The 21,467-nt window shown below is 44.0% G+C and overlaps 1 protein-coding gene across 1 annotated transcript in view; it reads right to left on the reverse strand.

Moving 5' to 3' along the window:
* BORCS5 (BLOC-1 related complex subunit 5) overlaps nt 1–21,467 on the reverse strand; it is an 83,343-nt gene that overhangs the window by 13,685 nt on the left and 48,191 nt on the right. Inside the window, exon 4 of the mRNA XM_053921796.1 lies at nt 1,573–1,825. Coding sequence (XP_053777771.1) covers nt 1,595–1,825 — 231 coding nt within the window. The 3' untranslated portion in view covers nt 1,573–1,594. The remainder of the gene's footprint in view (nt 1–1,572; nt 1,826–21,467) is intronic.

The raw sequence follows: 21,467 nt of genomic DNA on the forward strand, positions 1-21,467 counted from the left end.
GGCTCTGGTTTCCATCTTTGCCTTTCCAGGTCAGAGGGAATGAACAATTCTGGTACTTTTTTTGGTCCTTAGAAAATCCTAGAAGCTGTTGTTGTTTTCCTGTTTCTGAATTTTTGTAAGTTATTTTTTCCATTTAGCTTAAAATGTCCATGTTTCTTCTGTCACTCAGAATGTAGTTCAGAACATAGTTCATCCTGAACTATATTCCATTCTGGACTGCGTCGTAACCCACTGATCTTTTTCTGCACACTGTTTCAGGCTGTTTGCCTCTGTTCTACATTTTATTCTGGGTTCTAAGAACCTTGCAAGATAGTATCTTATTAAAATCCAAGAATTTTAAAATTTAAAAATCCAAGAAGCAGATAAAGTTTACCTGAGATATGCTAAGTTAAGTGAGATCATCTTAAATCTTACAAATATCCCCAAGGCTGTTTCTGACATTGAAAATACACCTCTGAGGTTGGGAAGAGCAAAGGGAGCTCGGTGAGACCTGCACAATACCCTGGCCTGGCCCCGGGCTCCCCCTGCTCTCAGTCTCAGTTCCCCTGCCTGGCTCTGGTCCTACATTCCATTGCTTTGCTTCTTCAGTCTTTTTTTTCCATTAAAACATTTATGATGTGCAAAGTACTGCATGAAGTACTTCTGTGGTTACTCAAATTGCTTCATTTTCTAAACTCCCATAGAATTTCAGCAGCATTTTAGTTTATTGTCTTCAGAGAAGCAGGGCAGGGACTCTGCAGCCACTTCTGTGTCCCCGGCACATCAGACGGGCTCCGTAAGCGCCTGCTGAGCACATGCTCTCAGGTGCCCTGTCAAGGCCTGGCCGCACCAGGCCAGGAAGACAAATGCTGGCTAAACCCTTGTTACAAAAACTGGAGTCCAGCCAGGGCTAATGTAATAAAAGGAAACCTACACTATGGCCCAAGGAAACTACTTATCAGTGGGGAAGATGAACTGCTGAGGGTGTGCATAGGGAGTCATCGGTTTGTGATGAGGACACATGAGGGGCACTACAACCTGACACACAACAGGAATACCGGTGTTTTACCAGGTGGAATGAGGGTGCCTCGGATGAAGGACTGCTAGGGCGGAAATAGGGCAGGGACAGTAACAACACACGGACCTGGGTTAAGTTACTTCTTTATGCGCACAGCCCGTAACCCAGCAAGCCTCGTGAGTAAAAGTTCATGGAGGCATCAAGGTCACAGAGCTTCTTAAAATATTTCCCCCCTTCTCTCCATTATTTCCACTCCACACACCGAGTAGATAATATACACTCTCAATTACAAAAAAACTAAACAAAATAAAAATAATTCCCAATGCAGAGTTCTGTAAAGAATTCCTAATAAAACTGTTCCAACTTCTGGTAACACTGAGGGTGGGTTGGGTTCATTTTGCGAAGGGATTTGCATCAAGGAAAGGGGGAGGAAGGGCAGAGTCAGGTTTCTGGGCCAGCGAGGCTGCTTCGCCCTCCCTTCAGCCAGCTTCAAGCCCTGGCCACATGTATGACTTTGGTTCCAAATGTCCTTGGGTTATCAGTGGTGCCAGGCTCTGTTCCCACAGGCCACCCACCTGGCGGGAGGGGAGAAGCGCCCTACAGCTTGAGCTCGCGGTCTGGCTTCATGCTGAAGGGCTCCAGCCGCTCGGCCTCCGGCAGCATGCTGTTGAGCCGCTCCATCAGGGGCACGGTCTGGTCGATACCCATCTGTATGCGGCGGAGGATGGCGGACATCTCATTGACTTTCTGGATCTGCTCGGCGTACTTGGCATATCTTTTCTGGCGCTCTTGCATGAAGCTAAAGAGAGTTTCTACAGAAAGATCTATCTGTAGAAGGAAAAGAAGTGAAGTGCATTAATGTAGTTCAAACAAGTCCTTTCAAAAGTGTCAGGTGATCAGCATTCACAGCTGACATCAGTGGGAGCTCACGAGCTTTAGGGGAAGCACTGGGGGATTAAAACACCCTTCATGAGCAAACCGTTACCAGCCACCGCCCCAGAACCTTCTATAGAGGGAGATTAAGAGACGACTGTCTCGGCTCTCTGTTTGGGAATGTGAGCCACTTACACCTTGCTGAGACCCTGAGATTTCTATCTCAACCTATCTACATGAAAGAACCCTGAGCCTGGAAACCAGACAGACCCAGGTTTGAACCTGGCTCTGCCACTTGGGTTGACGATAATTATGCTTTGTATCTCAGGCCTCCATCTGCAAAACAAGGGACCAATTCCAGAGTCGCAGGGTTGCTGAGGGGATGAAATAACATGCAAACACTTCTAGCACAGCCCTCAGTACAGCACAGAGGGCCTTTAAAATGTGTTCTTCGTGCCTCCTGCTCTTCCCCGAATGGCTGCAGGTGGGCAAAACTGCAGGAAAGATGTGGCTCTCCCTGCAAGACCAAAAATGCCAACCAAGGCTCTCAAGTCCATACCCTGTGAAGCAACCTGTGGGAACCGCTTCATGGACCCTCTCCCCTAGTTAAACAAACATTAGGCTCTGGGCTCCCTCTCTGTGGCCTCTTGCTTCCCTTGGTGAAGTTCTCTGCAATCTGCCATCTGGGTAAAATAGCAGGAGGGAATCTCCAGCATGCTGGATGCCTGTACCCCCTCCTCTGAGTAGACCCCACATCCACTCCCTCCCCTTTCCTTCCCCAATCAGGAGAGAAATGGTCACACCATCAAGATTCACGCTGCCATCCTGAAGTTCAAATGCCACGCTGCCCTCTTCTCATCTATTCCAGAAGCATGCCCCTTCCCAACCCAGAACCATGCAAAGTGCTGGTGCTCAATCTTGCTACCACAGAGCCTCTGAAAATGGTGTGATCAAAACGAAAACAGAGCCAACACGTTAGAGACCAAAGCCAACCCCGAGAAAAAAGAACCAGTTCTATTTTCATATTGTGTCTGTGTGGAGAGGGATGGTGAGGAGGCAGGTGTTAGAACTTAGTGCATGATTTCTAGGTTGGTTCTTCTCTTCCTTTCTTTCGTTTTGAAATGCCTCGGGGACAAAAAGACAGCGAGTGGGAGATGGGGTGCAGGTAGGGAAAGAAACATCTGAATGGGAAACCCCAAATAATGTGGAAACAGCTGAAACTTTCATAGAGTTTTCTGTAACCCTGTTCAGTCATTCAGCATTTTGGAGGTAGTGAGCCAGTAAATTATCATGTTTCTAACAGCCAAGCACCAGGCCTTTTTAGGATGGCAATTCAATCCAGCACCTAGAAATACTCCACCTTCTGAGACACAGTGGGAGATATGGGAGCCAGTTGGAATCCTCATAAAAACCAGCAGGGCTCACTGAACACCCTGCTCCAGAATTCAGAACCTTCACGGGTTATCACATTTCACTTGGCAGGGCATTCCCATCCCCCGAACCCCCCAACTCTAACAGACCAGACATGTACTTGAGCAGTTTATCCGAAATGGTCTCTAAGGCTCTGATTTATCCTATCTGAGGCCCTTGGCTATCGACCCATTCCCCCTACTTCATCCTCAATCAGACAGTTTTTACAACCCTCTGAGCAAGGTATTTGTCCAAATGGCATTCACCTCCCTACACATTTCCCCACCCGGCTGGGGCCCATGTTTAATGTAGCCAGAGCTTAGTTCAAAGCCACATCATGTTTCATGCTTACATGAGAATGCATCATTCAAGCACGCTGTTCATACATGCATTTAGTATGTTTTTTAAGAGTCAATTCCATAACAGTCCAGCAAAAAAATAAAATAAAACCAGAGGAGGTCGAGTGACCTCCAAGGTCTCAGAGTGACAGAAACAAGATCTCCTCAGTCCAGCATCTTCCTTTCACATGTATTTCCTAAGCAAGAGAGTGTACCATTGGTGATACACGAGGTTTTAGCTGGAATGCGGCTTGGCACTAAAGAACATCAAAGTGTGTGATGGAAAAGTCATTGCCTTAAGCCTCTTCCCATTTTTTCTGGATGCTGCAAGAAAGTCTCAACTTGGTGCAAGTTAAGACTTTAATACCTGGGGAAGTATATAATAAAATCGGTGATACCTTTTTCTCATGTCCTCTGCTGTCTTGAGGCAAGACTGTCCCTAATCCCTATCTTTGCATGTGGCAATGAGACCCGGTTCAGACTTACTCTCGCACATCTGACGTGACTGTAGGCAGTAAAGTCATCATCTAATGCAGGTCTGGATCTTACCATTTTGACAATTTGGGGCTAATCCTTATTCACCTTTCCTATTTCTATTTTTGGCACAAGGATTCTAGAAACATGAATGTAACATACATAGTCAACAGACATTTACTGAGTACTACAGGGTACACCATGCAAAGTCCTAGGTATATACATTCTGAGAACCAAAACTATTCACACCCACACAGCTCGGTGTGCATTAATATGACTTTTCTTTTCCACTTCTTTGTTAACATAACTTTACTATTCCAGAAAACTCAGGCCCAGAAAGAGAAATGTTGCAAATAACTTTGTTTCAGGAACTTCCAGAAATACCATTTAAATGTTATAAAGAAAAAAAGGTGTAGGTTTTCCAATACAGAGAATGACTATTTATTCTCCACAAGTCTTGCCATGAAACCCTTGCTTTGCTGCGGCCACATGACTAAGTTCCAGTCAGTGGGATGGACTACATATGTGAAAGGCTCTTGCTCAGGCTGTTGGCTGGCACACACGCTTTGTGTCTCCTCCTCGTCTTGGCCCCTTTCTTCACTCTGCTCTTGCTGGGATGTGGACGCAGCCCCCGCAGACCACAAGAACACCTACGGTCCCATCACCGGTTAGGCAGAGCAGTACGCTAGAGAAGTCCAAGCAAGGCCAGGGGGACTTCTGTGGCTGAGAGCAGTGCCAGGCATGGGAGAGAAGAAGACACTCCCGCTCTGCGTAAGCTGCTGTAATTTCGGGTCTCTGTAACACCAGTTGAATTTAATCTTTTACTGACAGAAATGAATTCGATAAAGTCCCTCTCTTCAAGGAACCAAGTATTACTCTCAAACTCATACTTCTAACCGTGTCCTATATATTCTATGTTGTTTTTCGTGTCAGTACATTTCAAAGGACAGGTGGAAAAGGAGGTGAGATTATTTGGGGGGTACCTGCGGGCTTTACTAACACATTAGATTTCTGAAGAGCATGCTCACAGCTGTCCCAACATCCTGCATGAATGGTACGGCCTATTTGCCCTCATGGTCAGGCCACTGCCAGATATGGATCCAAAATATTAGCACAGCAAACCCAGCACTGGACAAAAGGGTAATACGTCCTCACCAAGTGAGGTTTATCTCAAGGATGCATGCTTTTTCAGCATCTGAAAATCAAAATAATCTGCCATTTCAACAAAATACAGGTTAAAAAATCATATAATCAATTCAATAAATGCAGAAAAGCATTTCAACAAATTTAATTATGAATAATTTCAGCAAACTAGAAACAGGACAACAGTCCTCAATCTTATGAAGGGCATCTATGAAAAACCTACAGCTAACATCACAGTTAGTGGTGAGAGACACTTTGCTCCCTAAGATCGGGACAAGGCAAGAACGTGCACTCTCATCACTTCTACTTAATGCGGTTTTAGAGGCCCCAGCCAGTACAATAAAGCAACAGGTGGAAATGAAAAGCACAGGAACTGGAGAGTAGTAATAAATAAAAGGGGCTTCATTGACAGATGACATGATAGTACAGGGTCTGGCAGAAGTAAGGCCTGCTTGAGTGTGGTTGGTAGGGTAATAACATGGGTGTAATAACTTACAGTTTTAATTTGAACACTTCACCTAAAATGTCATATGGTGTGCTTGAGTGTGATATTGTTATATCACAAAATTGCATGCTTATGATTTTTGTAATAAAAGATTTTGCAATAAAAGGGGGCGTTATTTGTGCTGGACCCTGTATATTTAGAAAATCTTAAGGACTTTCTAAAATCCCTAACTAATAAGGATTTTTATTAATCCTTGTTAAGGATTTTGTTAATCCTTAACAAAAACTAATAAAACTAACACAGGGATTTTGCAAGGGTGCAAGATATATGGTCAATATGCAAAAATCAACTGTAATTGTACATACTTGCAATGAACAACTAAACAATGGAATAAAAAAAAATACTATTTACAATGCATTACCAACATAAAATAGGGAAAAATTCAACACAGTATGTACAAAATATACTAATATTACTGTATACTAATATTACAAAACCCTGCTATGAAAATTAAAGAACTCAAAAAATGGAGAAATATACCATGTTCACAAATTGGACGATTCAATACCATTAAGATGTCAATTCTTGCTAAACTGATTTATTGATTTGTTTGCATTGTGAATCAAAATTCTAGAAGGCATTTTTTGGTAGGGATTTGATAAGCTTATTCTAAACACAGAGACTGGCCAAAAGAATTTTGAAAAAAGAACATAGTTTGTACAGTTATAGTATTTGATTTCAAGACTTACTATAAAGCTACAGAAATCAGAACAGTGTAGCATCGGCACAAAGACAGACATATGTCAATAGATCAATGAAACTGAACAGTGTAGAAATACATTAAACATATTTAGTTAATTGATTTTTTTAAACAAAGGTTCCAAGGTAACTCAATGGAGAAAAGGAAGTTTTTCAACTATTATTGCTAGAATAAAGATACCTACACAGGAAAAAAATAAACCTGGGTCCCTACACCTCACTCCATGAACAAAAATTAACATGAAGTGGATCACAGACCTAAACATAGAAGCTAAGACTTCTAAAAGAAAACGCTGTACAAAAATCTCTGCAGCCTTAGGGTGGGCAAGGATTTCTTAAGACAGGTTCAAAACGCACTAATGATAAAAGAAAAAAATCATTATGTTGATCTTCATCAAAACTTAAAACTTCTCTTTGAAAGGCACCATTAAGAAAATGATAGGACAAGCCACAGACTAAGAGAAAATATTCATTGTGTGTGTGTTTGTGTGTATATATATACACACATATACATACACACACACACATATACATACATGTATCTGATAATAGGCATATCCAGAATATATAAAGAACTCTTATAACTCAATATTAAGAAAACATCCAAATCTGGGATCCTTCCAGAAGAACTGCCCTGGCACCTCTGTCATGAAAACATTAATTGAATATCTAAGGAGAAAAAATCAGCTCTTAAGATCTTTAAGGAGAATCAAGATCCCTTCTAGGAAGGTGAGCCTCCAACTGATCAGTTGAACAGCAGCCAAGTTTTTTTTTTTTTTTAAAGTAGGGGGTGGGGCCAATAAAGAGCCACTGGAAATGAGCGAGGAGCACAGGGACAAGGCCTGCAGGAGACCCTGGGAAGTGGGATCTGGCCCTCTCGGGACAAAGGGCCCAAGGAGGTGTGAGTGGAACTTGTCTGAAGACTGTACCCGAGGGCACTGTTAAGCAAATTGGACTACAAGTCAGGAAAAAAAGGGCTGGTGAGTGTTAACCAGTCATCTGGAGAGAACGCCCTTGTTGAAGGCCTGACACAGTGTGGGAGGAAAACATAATTCTGGTCAGTTCTCACACCACTTTGAGGATTATAGAGGCTTCCAGCCCATGACCCCCATCACCCTGAATCCAGTCCTTTGACTCCGGATGCTCACTGCTGTTGAATGAGGCGTGGCCATCCGCGACACCCACGCACACACTGAGGCTGCACACCTAACCTCAGCAGGGGCCTGTTTGGTGGAAACTCCCATCCTGCCTGAGCTGGAGTGGCAGAACAGGTCTCTGTTTCAAGCTCATTGGCTTAAATACTCAATAGTTCAGCCCTGGCCAGGTACCATCCCCTGAAAAGGCTGAGGGTTTGATCCCTGGTCAGGGCACATACCTGGGTTGCAGGTTTGATCCCCAGTCAGGGTGCGTATGGGAGGCAACCAATCAATATTTCTCTCTCACATCAATGTTTCTGTCTCTCTCTCCCCCCACCCCCGGTCCCTTCCTAGCTCTCTAAAATCAATAAAAACATCCTCGGGCGAGGATTTAAAAAATATATTTAATAGTTCACATTCCGAGGTGCAGCCAGAGCTTTTACCTCAGGTGTAAAATGACCATCCAGACCCTTCAAATATTTAGATATTTGGAGGCATTGCCGAACTCAAGTTGAGTGACTCAGAGTCACTTTGAGGGTTCTCTCAGAAGAGGAGAGGGCCTTTATGGAAGCAACAAAATAAAGAATTAATGTGAGGCTGAGTAACCAACCGTTCTAGATTTATGACCAAGTACTGTACATGCAGTTTGCAGATGAAGACAGTAGCGTCAAACAGAACTGGGGCAGAATCTTGGTTCTGTGTATCATTGATTACCTGTGACCTTGAACCAGTTACATAATGTCTTTGAGCCTCAGCTTCTTCCCCCTGAAATTGGGGCTAATAATCGTACCTGCCCCACAGGGTTGATGTGAGGAATGATAACATGTACAAAACACCTAAAAGAACCCCCAGAAAAACAGAGCTCCACAAATAATAAAATTAACTGACACAGAAACTACATCTAGAAACCTCTTCTACATGAAGAATGGAAAAGCAAGGTAAGAAATTTAATAAATAAGGGCAGCAAAAAGGGGTGGCATTTTGAGGTGTCCAAAGAGACACCATCCGTCTCTGTCGTGAAGGCAGAGGAGCTTATGGTTGTGACTCGTCTCTGTTACGCGTCTTCACGGCTCTCACAATCACTCAGGTGGCAATTCACCATTGTGTGGTTTTGCTGACATGTTTTATTTTTGTTCTAAATTTCTGCTACTGAAAATCTTACAACAGAGTCACATTACTCATCCCAAAGTTTCCCGACAGGAACATTTCATACTATGTAATAACTGAAATCACTATTTGCCTACAAGTCCTTCCCTGTGTTTTCAGGCTGTAGGTTCAGGCATGAGGATGAGTAACTGTTACCACTGTTTGGTGTTATGCAACACGGTAAAATACAAATACAAGTGTGCTGACATGTGTATTTCTTTTTCAAAAAATATTTCGAAAGCAGACAGAAGAGCTTTAATATAAGTACTGTCTCCAACAAGAGCACAAAGCTTAACATTTTTTGTTACATAAAATTTCCTGATAAAGTAAGTTTTGACACTGGTGTGGGACAGGTTGGTCATCCTTTGGAAGATGACTAAATGCTTGATATGCTTTCCTTTTCAAAGGAAAGGTAACCTTTTTAAAGTAGTGATATTACAAAGGCCTATAGTTTTAAGTTAGAAAAGATGCATGATACAACAGTAAGAGCCTCATATAGATATTGTACATTTTCTAAATTCTAAAACCTTAAGTGAAGATATGTACAAGATGGCCAAAAACAAGTTTAATAAATTTTCACGGGTCAAAAGACAAATGAGCAGGAAAACTGTGTTCCACATTTAACAGAATTCAAGTCTACATGACGGATAGGCTGCTGTTGCTTTTCCCATCTATCCCTAAGTTACTTAGGTTTACAAGAGATGTTAAAAACAAAGACGGCTGCTTGCAGGGGTGTCCAACCTGTGGCCTGTGGGCCGTATGCAGCCCCGGATGGCTGTGAGTGCAGCCCAACACAAAATCATAAAATTACTTAAAACATTATGAGATTTTTGTGTGTGTCTGATTATGTGTTGCAATGTATTCAACGTGCGGCCCAAGACAACTCTTCTTCTTCCATTGTGACCCAGAGACACCAAAAGGTTGGACGCCCCTGGTTAAGGACTTGATGGAGACTACGTTTAAAAAAAGTCACTCACCTCTCCATCCTTTAAAAGTAATTTTCAGCTTTTAATACGATGTCTCTCAGTTAACTTAAGCCTCAAGGTCAATTTTTGTTTGGTCTCAATAGCTAGTTCACTTTCTCTGCACTCATCCTAAACTTAAATTCCTGTTTCCCAAGGAGGTCAGTTTAGGAATATGAATATGGGGAGGAGGGGCCGTGATGGGCCGAGACCAGCTCACCAGGGGGTATCCAACTGTCCTCTAGCGTTCTGAATGCAGCCCCAGCTCTGCTCCTCCCGTGCACGGCCATCCTCTGTGCTCCCAAATGTAATGCCTGTACAGTGATACACAAGTCTGCTCCTTCATGGCAAGTTTTTCTGGTTAGAGGGGCTAAAAGAAAAGAATGGCAATGCATCCTGTTTTACAGCTATCCAAATAATGAATTCTGACGTCAGTATCAACGTGTAGGGGCTTGGCCATGCCTCCGATGTCTATTTGAAGATGGACATTTTACTGATTTTTAGCAATGTTGGCTCACCCCCACCCTAGGTCCTTGACATGGCTATAATTCATTACCATAAAAAGAGAAAAGGCTTGAATTTAAATCCACTATTTGTATGACTGCATGAGTCTCAGCTTCCACTTCTTTAATGTGGTAACACCACCCTGGCAACCTATTTCACAGTAGTGCTATAAAGATTACAAATGAGAGGATATATACAAGAGTGATCTAAAAATAGAGCTATAAAACTGAAAGTTTATATTATTATAACAAATTCCACTGAATGGTCAAATATGCTTAGTAATTGGTTTTTCATAATACTAAAATACAATTAAGAAACTCTCAGATTCTATAATCCCATTCAAAGGAAAGTGTTTCAATACTTTATTTACACAAAGCTTCTTCCCTTCACATGTTCTGAATCTAAGAGCTACCAATTCTCCTGATTAGCGAGCAGTTAGCATAACTATATAAATCAGTACTGTCCAAAGGGCAAAATCTGGTGTTGGAAATATAGCTCATTTCTCCAAAGAAGATCTACAAATGGCCAATAAGTAGATGAAAAGATGTTCATCCTCATTAGCCTTTAGGGGAGGGAAAATCTTAACCACAGAGAGATGCTCCTTTATACTTACTAGGATGGCCAAAATAAACTTAAAAAACCAGACAATAACAAGTGTTAGTGACGATGTGGAGAAGTTAGAACCCTGATGCCCTTTTAATGGGAATGTAAAATTGTGCAGTGCTTTGGAAAAGTTTGGCAGTTTCTCCAGAAGCTAAACATAGAGTTTCCATATGACCTAGCAATTTCACTCCTAAGTAAACACTCAAAAGAACTGAAACATACTCACACAAAAACCTGTATGGGAATGTTCATGCTAACATTATTCATCATAGCTCCAAAGTGGAAACAACCCAAATAGCCATCCACTGATGAATGGATAAACAAAGTGTAGTATATTCATACAATGGAATATTATTCGACCATAATAAGGAACACAGTACCGACATAGGCTGCAACAAGGATGAGCCTTGATAGTATCATGCTAAGTGAAGGAAGCCAGATACAAAAGGCCACACAATTCCATTCATATGAAATGACCAGAACAGGCAATCCACAGACATAGAAAGTAGATTAGTGGCTGCACGGGGACAGGAGAACAGGAGATGGGGAGTGACTGGCTTTCTTTTGGGGGTGATGAAAAAGTTCTGGAATTAGACAGTGGTGTTGGCTGCACAACTGTGTGACTATTCTAAGAACCACTGACCTGTACACTACTATAAAAGGGGAAGAGGTACCTCACAATAGAGTTCTTAGCAATCTCCTGGAATGTTCTTTGCTTGTTCTTAAACTGACTCCATAATGGCCACATTTTAAATCTCACCTCTGATCGGATGCACCGTCTTCTTAAGATGCTCCTTCTACTCTAAGAGCCTGGTGCTTGGGCTCAGGTGCTCTAGCTTTTTATCAATCAGCTACCTCCTGATTTTGTCTTTGACTCATTAGCTGCTTCTACTTCAGAAAGTGGAATGCCTCTTGCCTCCAATCCTAAATTTGGCACATTCTAGCCCACCCTCCTTCCCTTCACTTGACCTCTCTTGGGGATTCGGACAGATCGTAAGAGATAGGGTGTGCTAGGCTGCAACACAGACTTCTCCAGATCAGCAGTGCGTGTCCTGGCTGTGTGACCCTCCTCCAGATCAGCGTTCCCACAGAGGGTTTGGGAGTTCTCTGCGGGAATGTTCTCTGGGATGCCTCTCTTACACAATGGACAAATTGGCAGATGTCTTCGTTACATACATCACGGGCTAAATGTCACCAGTTTCCATATACTGTGCATGTTGAAGTTACCCTATTTCTGAATAAACTGAAGACAACAGTTTGCCACAACAGCTTATAAGAGTAAACTCTTGCCATTTATTCTCATATCACACTTTTGATCTATAAATCAGACAAGAAGGGAAACTTCTTGTCTTCTCTGGCAAATCTCAGTCCACGTGGTCTCAAAAACAAAAACTGAAGTCTGTACTAGTAGGACAGTGTCTTTCAGGAATCTCTGTACATCACGCTAGGATCACTGGGAAGGTAGAACACAGTATCCAGTATCAAGTAGTTCCCTAGTTATTTTCATGTAATAGCATAATGCACAGCAGTTACAACTACTATTACTCAGCTGTTAAGCGTCAGGCATTATACCCTGTACTGTATTGTCTTTACTCCTCACAACAGCCCTACAAGGAAAACATCATTTGCGCAGTAGAGATGCGGACCTGGGGATTCAGAGATCACAAACGTGCCCAGGGTCACAGCTAATACTGGCAGTGAAACCAGATTTTAAACCCCTGCTTTTTTACCTAATCTTCGCCTACCTTTTCTACAGAGGTCATCAACTCAAACGTCGATTCATTTCACTGAAATACACACCATGCTGAGCGGTGTGTTCAGTATGTTTTCAAATGTACTGAACAGATGAACTTAAATGGCAATTTTTACAGTTTTCAAGTGCAATGAAAGAATACTTTTGTTTCTAATTTCACCACCAATATTTATTTTCTTGAATAACAAAAATAACAAATTACCAGATACAGCATGTACATTTATAAAAACAAAAACCCAGAGGAGACCGAAGGAATAAACTTGTTAGCAGATAAACTTGAGCGACATGGTCACTGGCAGGGCCCGTGTGTACCCTGTGTCCTCTGACATTGACTTGTACGAGCATTCACAATCCTAGACTCCACCAACGGGGCTGAGACCACAGAGAACGTTTGGTCCCCCCCTCGCTGTACCAGGCCACTCCAGAGTGGCCAGGTCACGGCTGGTGCTGCCAGAGCCAGGCTGGGCTCCACATCTCCTGAGTCCAAGGGCCGCCGCGTGATGTTACTGTCAACTGTCCGAAGCAATTAAGTTGGCCTGTGACACTTCCTTTTCCATAGTTAATTCTACCCTGCCAGGTGAGTTACAACTGTGGGTGAAACTGTGGTCTAAAACTAAGTTTGTCAGTACACTATTTCTGGCCATAAGGAAAATGAAAATCTACTGTTAATTAATGTCCAAATCAAATGACAAATCAAAAGGTCAAAACAAACCAACATCTCCAAGTCCATTAGGAACAGAACCTGCTCAGGTGGACCTAGATCTGCAACTAGAAGCCTATCAGTCAAAACTGTGTGCAGTTTCGCTTCCTCCTGGAATCCACAAGCCTTCTCCAGCTCCTTTCGAAGCCTGCCATTTCCTGTTGCTCAACTGTTGAACAATGGGCCGACTGTCGCTGTGTTCTCGTTAATTACACCACAGGCTGAATGGCGCGGATTACCACATAGTGGACATTTTGAAGTGACCCTGTTTCCTTTGCTCAAACAATGTATCTAAATGTCTCGGTAAAGGAACAAATTTTATTCGGGTCTTCAAGAGACTTGAGAGACATCAGGACCCCAGGAATCTGAACTGCATCACGTCGTTCCAATTATTATTTTATGACTTGCGACCTTCCCTTATGCCTTCTTATCCTCGGCAGTTGTGTCTAGGTGGGAAGGTGGGAAAGAAATCTCAACACCTCTAAGCAGTTTCCAAAGCTAAATATGTTCATCAGGCAGATTACCCTCTTCCTCGCCATCCCCCCAGAACGGGACTAGAGTGACCCTGAAAGGCAGCAAAGCCGGAAAAGAAAAAGGTCAGGGTAAATAGAAGAGCGTGCCCTGGACTCTATGAAGACATTACTAGTTGGGGGCACACTGACACCTTGCAAGATCTTTTGCCTCCTTGAGAAATCCCTGTCTGCTTTCTCTCTAATTAAAGGCCTCCTCTCTCTGCATTCCTTACAGAGTATAGCTGGGGAGGCACGAGGCAATGTGTACAAGTCCACTCTGGCTTCCCTGACTGTGGCTCTCTCAGTCCACCTTCGTTACTACCACAGTCCTCAGAGACCCTGGTAAAAGGGCCCTTTCACCAAAAAAGTGATGGATGGGGAATGTAGAAAAGTTAGCATCAAAATAGGTAGAGCTGGCATTTTAAAGAGGTAAATGTGGGTTTTTCAGGGTTATTTAAAAAAAATTGATTGATTGACTTTAAAGGGAGAGGGGAAAGGAAAGACACAGAGAAAGAGAGAGAGACAGAGAGAGAGAGAGATGGAAACATCAATTGGTTGTTCCACTTAGTTATGCATTCGTTGGTTGCTTCTTGTGTGTGCCCTGACTGGGGATCGATCCCACAACCCTGGTGTATTGGGACGACACTCTAACCAACTGAGCTGCCCGGCCATGGCTTCAGGGTTATTTAAGCATCATTTCTGGAACACGAAAACACACTGTGCAGCTATGAAGGAAATATTATAAAGGGATATTGGGTCAGGGAAAGTTAGCATTAGGTACAAACACGGAGAGAGGCTGGTAAGTAAAACCCCTGCATTAAGGTTGAAGAGAACTGAACAAGAACTGCAGAAAGCATCTGGAGTCTCAAATCTGGGTTTGAGTCCCAGCTCCAGTATTTCACAACTATGTCACCTTGAATGGTTTACCTTTCAAGGTAAAAAGCCTAAATTACCTAAAAAATGACAGCTGTATCATTATTGTTACTGCTACTACTTCCTTCAGAGAGGTATTGTAGACAACAGGTTGGCGAGTGGAGAGGGTGGACAATGAAGAAAACCTGAGAGCCACATTAGTAACCTGGATGCCCCTTCCCAGTGTCCAGGGTGAAAGGGAAATAAAAGTAAGTTTGTATGACCTAAGTGACACTTCAATATTTTAAAACCTGAGCTTAGGTGATTATTAAATACTATAAATCTGGATTGTGTGCTCTCTAATTGCCTTATTTAGGCACCCAAACCATCCATGAACACAACCCCTCAGAGGAGAGAACAGGCCTTGCAGGTGGTGTGGAGAGAAACATTTTCCAGCTGAAATCCTCTAACTCGGCGGTGCCCAGCCTTTTTGGCACCAGGCCCTGGTTTCGTGGAAGACAGTATTTCCACTAATGGGGGTGAGAGTGGGGGTGGGAGGGAGACAGGAGGCAGCACTCAGGTGGTAATGCGATGGCGCCCACAGATGTGGAGGACAGAGGTTGGGGAGACCTGCTCTAACTTAAGCCTAAAAACCAGACAGGAGACCCCTACTCTTAGGAGGGGGTGATGATGACGACGACGACGACGATACTAAGAGACTATCTGGGTATATCTCAGTTGACGCCAGAGCCTGTGCTCCTAAGCAGTACGCCGGATGACCTCTCCTGACCGACAGAGCCTGTCCTCAAGCGTCCAGAGGCTCACATCATCACCCTCGCAGAGAGCTGAAGTGACAGCTCATCTTCGCTACACGAATTTATCCAGCTAACACTTCCTGAGCACCAGGGGAGAAAGGAGGCAGGAGACACCCTGTGACCTGGCGGAACCACGAATGGGTTGTGTACACGCTGTTGGCACGGACTGATGGGAGACAGGATTCATCAGGCAGCGAGGGGATCAGATTCTAGCAGGAGGCAGCACAGCAGAAGGCACGGAGCAGGAGTGGAGAGCTGTCTGAACTTAGTGGATTTTGGAGGAGACAACGATGACTATTACAGGACAGAAAGGCAAGTGAGTGGCTGGTGGTTACAGAGACTCTGGTCTCAGAAAGGGTGAAAGAGAGAGTGATGAGGCACCGTAGGACATAGGAAGAAAGCTCTGCTGAATCTATCCTGTAATTGTGCTGCAAATACTTCTGCAGATTAACATCCCTCCTCCTTGGTCTTGCTACACTTGAAGTAGACGGCTTATTACTCCCTAAAATAACCTTACAGTCCTACAGAGTGCTTGCCCATTCGTTATCCCGCTTGCTGTGAGTACATGCTGGCTGCCACCTTAACTTTCTGCACGAGCCATCCCTAGTAATGGCTCGATATAACCTTAGACACACATTCCATTCTCCACTCATGTGCAGAGTGAGCACTGCGGAGTACACCTGAAGTCTTATAACATTAAAGTACAGCCTGTCGGGATGGGCAGGAAAAAGTTCACTGTTGCCTCGAGCCCTAGGACCTCATCCTTAAGAAATCCCTTGGGAATTCTTGGAACCTAAAAGAATATGAGATTTTTTTTTTAAAGAGTATCAATCTGAAAGTGTCCTCCTAACTGACAAGAGGGATAGCAAATAGGTCCCCAGTCCAAAATATTCAGGTACGTATGACAATGACGAGCTTGTTAATAATGCACAGACTCTTCGGTACTGTGGTTGTTATTGGCCCAAACATTGGGTACATTTTGGGTGCAGACAGAGTCTCCAGGCTTGCTCTGCACTGACACTAGTCAGGAGGTCTTTGTATTTGAAGGCTTTCTAACAAAGCCTTCCTGGCCCGCCCTACGTAAGCTTTCTGCGCCACTGACATTTCAAGTCCCCTTTCCTGCTTTATATTTTTAGTCTTAGCACTTATATTACATGCTATATATTTTACTTCTTTGCCTTGTTTATCGCCTGTTTCGCCAGGGGAATGGAAGGTCTGTGAGGAAAGGATTCTGTTTTGTTCAGTGACCCATCCTCAGCACCTAGAACAGAGCCTGGCACACAGCTGAATGGGTTCAGAATGAGACAGACATGTAAAGACGCATGTACACAAAGTTCTGAAAGCCTATTGTTATCTCAGGGAGTCAAAAATTACAGTGCTGTGTTCTGGTTTTTTCACTTAACGTTAAAAGCTTAACGGTCTTCTTAATATCACTTGGTTTTCGTTGATGAGAGGATTTAAAACAAGTGAGATTTACCATGGAACCTTGCACCACTAGTCTTAATCTCAAAGTTGGGTGAGACATGCATTTTAGGAATGTAAGCTCACGGGTAACACAGATGCTCAGAATGTAGCTCTAATTTTAGTATGGCCCTGGGCACACATGTAGACAACACTTCCCAGCCTCCTCTGAAGTCAGCCACGTGACAGAGTTCTAGCTGTAGTGAGTACAATACCTACCGGGTCGGCCCTAAGAACCTCCATCTGTGCTCTTTCACTCTCTTTCCCCTTCCCACAGCTACTCTATCAGCAGCGTGGGCCTTGGGTGTGCCAGAACCACAGGTGGGAGGGGCCAAGCCCCTGAACTTAACGAGGGAGAAACACCTACTGACCGACCAGAAACATCCACCTTGAGCATAAGCAGGAAATGACCCTGCGTGGTGTCTGAGCCGTCACGTCAGCATCACATGCGTGCCGGTGCGGTCCAGCCCACCCCACCTAGTGCAGCTCTCATAGCCTTTATTCTCTCCAATAGAATAAGAAAGCTTATACTGAAATAATGGAAGAATGTATTAAATTGTTCATTTTACACACATTTATTAAATGTTACTGTGTGCCTGGCATTGTTCTCAGGATTGTAGTAATTTTCAAACTTGTTAATATTCCTTGTTTTTCTTCCCTCACAGAGATACAGGACAGGGAGTACCTTTTCCCAGCCCTACTTCTGATTCTATAACCCATGTGCCCTTAAGACCGCTTACTAGCTGGCTTACGGATACCAGTCACTCTGCCACCCCTCGCAAGACGGGCGGCTACACGGAGCTTCTTACATTGCCCACCGCAGCAGACTGGAAATGAGCTGGGGGAAGGCGAGGGACAGGGGCTCCAGTACCTGGCACATGTGGCCAGTACTAGGAACGCTGGCAGCGCCCGCTGTCTAGGGGCATGTCTAGGGCAGACAAAATGGGGGGGGGGGGCGGATAAGGCTGCTGTTCACACATACTCACATGTCAGTATACAGAATCTGAATGGAGTTAAATCTCGGAGCAGTCAAATAACTGGGCTTTGCTCATGCCTCGCCAAAAAACACAAGCCTACATTTCCAAAAGGCAAGTAATGAACTTGATTGGGCCCTCTTCCAGGATTTCTGCCTTTTGGCAGGGCAGTGCTGGTGTGAAGGAAGTGTGGGGCCAGGCCGGAGGAAGTGGTGCACGGCAGCCCTTACAGCCAGACAGACCAGGATAAGCCCGATCCCCCATCTCTGTTTCCTGCCACCCAAGGGACCAGCTGTATTTCTTACCAGAAAGAAAGGTTGCCCAAAGGACAGGGGGGGTGGCACTATAATTATATTGTAAACTCTCAACCTAAAATTTACACCAGAGTCACTTGTAAGATATAAAGAGAACACAAAACTTTCTTGAAATGCCTTGCCCTCATTATTTCAGTAAAAAAAGAAGCCTAACACCTCAACATTCTTGTGACAATTTGTAGTTTTAAATAAGCTCCCACTCCATTTTATAATTTGAGGTCAAGCAAGCAGCAACCAACGCCAGGATATGTTTAAACGAAACAACAGGAATCTAAAATGTCATCATTTAAAGGAGAGTCACAGTTCAAGGTAGCAGGCAAAGGGGAAGAGCCTCCCCTGACCAATGGTTCACGAGAAGCGGGCTGTGAACCAAGGAGATCAGAATGAGCGCTCTCGCCAGTTCAGACACTGGTTCTCTGTGCAGCACTGTGAGCAACAGATTTAACCTTGACCAAGCTCTCCCCCGGGCTCGTGGGAGGAAACATGGTACAGGAAGTCAGGTCAAATCCTTGGAAAATGGCTCCAGCTAGGCCTTAAATATTACTGTACCAGCGACAGAGAGAATCCCTGCCTAGCTCTGCGCAGACCCCTGAATGGTAGCTCACACCTAAAACACCAGGTGAATGGCTGCTGCATGAAAAGGAGCAACTAAAAGGGAGATGAGAGATTCCAAAGAAGTAGACATAAGTAGTATGGAAAAGCAGAACAGAGGACTGGAATAGGGAAAACGCATCCAATACCTTAATCATTAACTAAGAAAAGCCTTGGTTGGGCAAGTCCCAAATAAACTCCAAGGACCTTGGTTTCTTTATTTGCACAGTGAAACAACTAAATTAGAGAAACTTCAGGGTCTCTTTATAATCCTATGTAATCATATGGCTTTTTAAGGATTGCAACTTTTTCACCTGTTCATCTGAACCTCCCCTTCAATGCTTCACAATACTTTATGCTAAAAGAGCCTGGCTTATGCCCTGGAGGGGGGCTCAGTTAGCTGGAGTGTCCTCCAGTACACCAAAAAGGTAGCGGGTTCAATTCCTAGTCAGGGCCTGTACAAGAGGCAACCAATCAATGTTTCCCTCTCATACCTCTGTCTCTCTCTGTCTCTCTCTGCCTTTCTCTGTGTGTGTCTCTCTCTCTTTCTCAAATCAATGAACATACCCTTGGGTGAGGAATATATATATATTAGCCTGCTTCTCAGTGCACCTAAGAATGAAAACACCGAGACTCCTGGAATCATATAATGAATTTAGTCTCAAGGCGTTTAAGCAAGCACAAAATAACTGTAACAAAATAAACCTAGTGGCTGTATCTTAGTTAAGAGGTATTCTAATTTATTTACACATTGATAGGACCTAGGATGATGCAGAAATGTGATCTAGGTCAGTGGCAAGGATTGCTCCAAATGTCTCAGCTATGTCTTCCTGGGGCTATGTATTTGCCACCACCCTTCTTCCCTCCACCCTCCTCGCCCCTGGGGAAAAGCACCCACATTAGGAGGACACACGTCTCTTTACCTTTCGCTTAACCCAAATTTCAATGACAGGTATGACCTAAAGCTGAAAGTGTCTGTCAACTCAAATCCTTAAGCAGAAATGATGAGATAATCACAGAAAATCCCGAAAATGGAAAGTACGAATCGGTAGCCTAGAAGCTGAGCACGGGCCATTTGCTGTCATCCCATCTCACATTTCTCCTGAACCTTACTGCGGTGGACACCACTCTCATCCCCACTTAACAGAAGAGGTAACTGAAACTTAGAAGAATTAAGTAACTTGGCCAAGGTCACACAGCTAGTTAGGGGGGAGCCAGGACTTGAACCCGGGCAGGGAGGCTTTGCGGCTTGCACTCAGAACCGCTATGCTAAATCAAACACAAATACAAGGCAGAGGTATTCCCACTCCCCTGAGCCCTCAGTGACTCCCAGTGCTCACAGCTGTACCACTCTGCAGTGGTCACTCTCAACAAACGACTTCCCCTCTTCTTCTGAGAGAACACACAGGCTCCGCAGGTGTGAGTGACCTGTGCCAGGTACCCTCTTTTCATAAACTTACCCAAATCCTTCATTTTCTCTCAAAATAAACAACCCCTCTCTCATACCCTCAGGAATCTTGCTCTATGAATCCCCTCTCAATCTTTCATCTCTGATATCTTCTGTCTCTTCCCCCTTAATCTGTAGACATGCTCAAGTATACCACCTTCAAAAAATAAAAATAAATAAAAGCAAACCCTCCATTTATCTTCACCCACTCTGAATTCCATAACTAAGGCCACCCTCTCACTCTGTGACCCCAGACAAACGACTTCCTCTAACAGACTTCAATTTCTGTACCTCGGTAACGAGGGCGCTGGGCCAGGAGGGCTCCAGTGCCCCTGACGCCGACATTCTGCAGTTCTCAATGCAGGGAAGACTGCTTTGACCGGGTTTCGTTTCTTCACTGTCCCCTGAAGCCCCAGAGTTAATTTTCTTCTAGGACTGCCAAGCTGCTCCCCCAGCCAGCAATGCTCTCCTCGTTGTCTCCATTCATTTCCCAAATCCTGGTTTTCCTTTAAGACCTAGCCTAACTCTCACCTGCTCCAGGACAGCCTGATCTTTAAACTCTTAGAGCACTTCAATTATAGACCATAACTGAGCACTCTCCATGGATAGTGCCTTATCTTTCACATTAGTGTTCTGTGTTGCTTTGTTCCCTCACCTAGACAACTCTCGGCAAGCAGGGACTTAGTCACATTTCTCCGTAACCCCTCAAGGACCTCACACCCAGTGGGTGGGCAATAGGGGCTCAGCAGTGCGAGCTGGCCGCCGACTGAGGGGTCATGATTCCGCAGCCACTGCGGAAACTGGTGGTCAGTGTATGTTACAGGCTTCCCCGATTGTGAAGGAAGACCACCCCTAACCTCTACTTCTGTCTCATACACACACTTCTAAAACATGAACTTGTCATTCAACAGTAGTATCCAAATTTAGCAACAGGAAAGCTTAGCCAACTCCTTGATTTTTCTTTTATTTTAATCACACATGGTTACAGTCATGTTTCCCTTTGACCCAAACTTAAGTGATCGCAAGTGCCGTAACTTTATAGGCCCCTGGGTGATCCAGGTTCTGCACTTCCACTGACACATATTCGCCATGGTTATTAGGTTCCCTCGCTTCTCAATACATACAGCATTATGTTACTTCCTCACTCTGGCAACCAAATTTCAAGGAAACATCTGGAATAATAGTAGAGAGTTGGTGTTTGATTAGAACTACATCCTCAGCTTTATTCATTTGGAAATGACTAATTTCAACCTTTGGG

This window comes from Desmodus rotundus, chromosome 3 (assembly GCF_022682495.2).
Source record: "Desmodus rotundus isolate HL8 chromosome 3, HLdesRot8A.1, whole genome shotgun sequence".
Classification (NCBI taxonomy): Eukaryota; Metazoa; Chordata; class Mammalia; order Chiroptera; family Phyllostomidae; genus Desmodus; species Desmodus rotundus.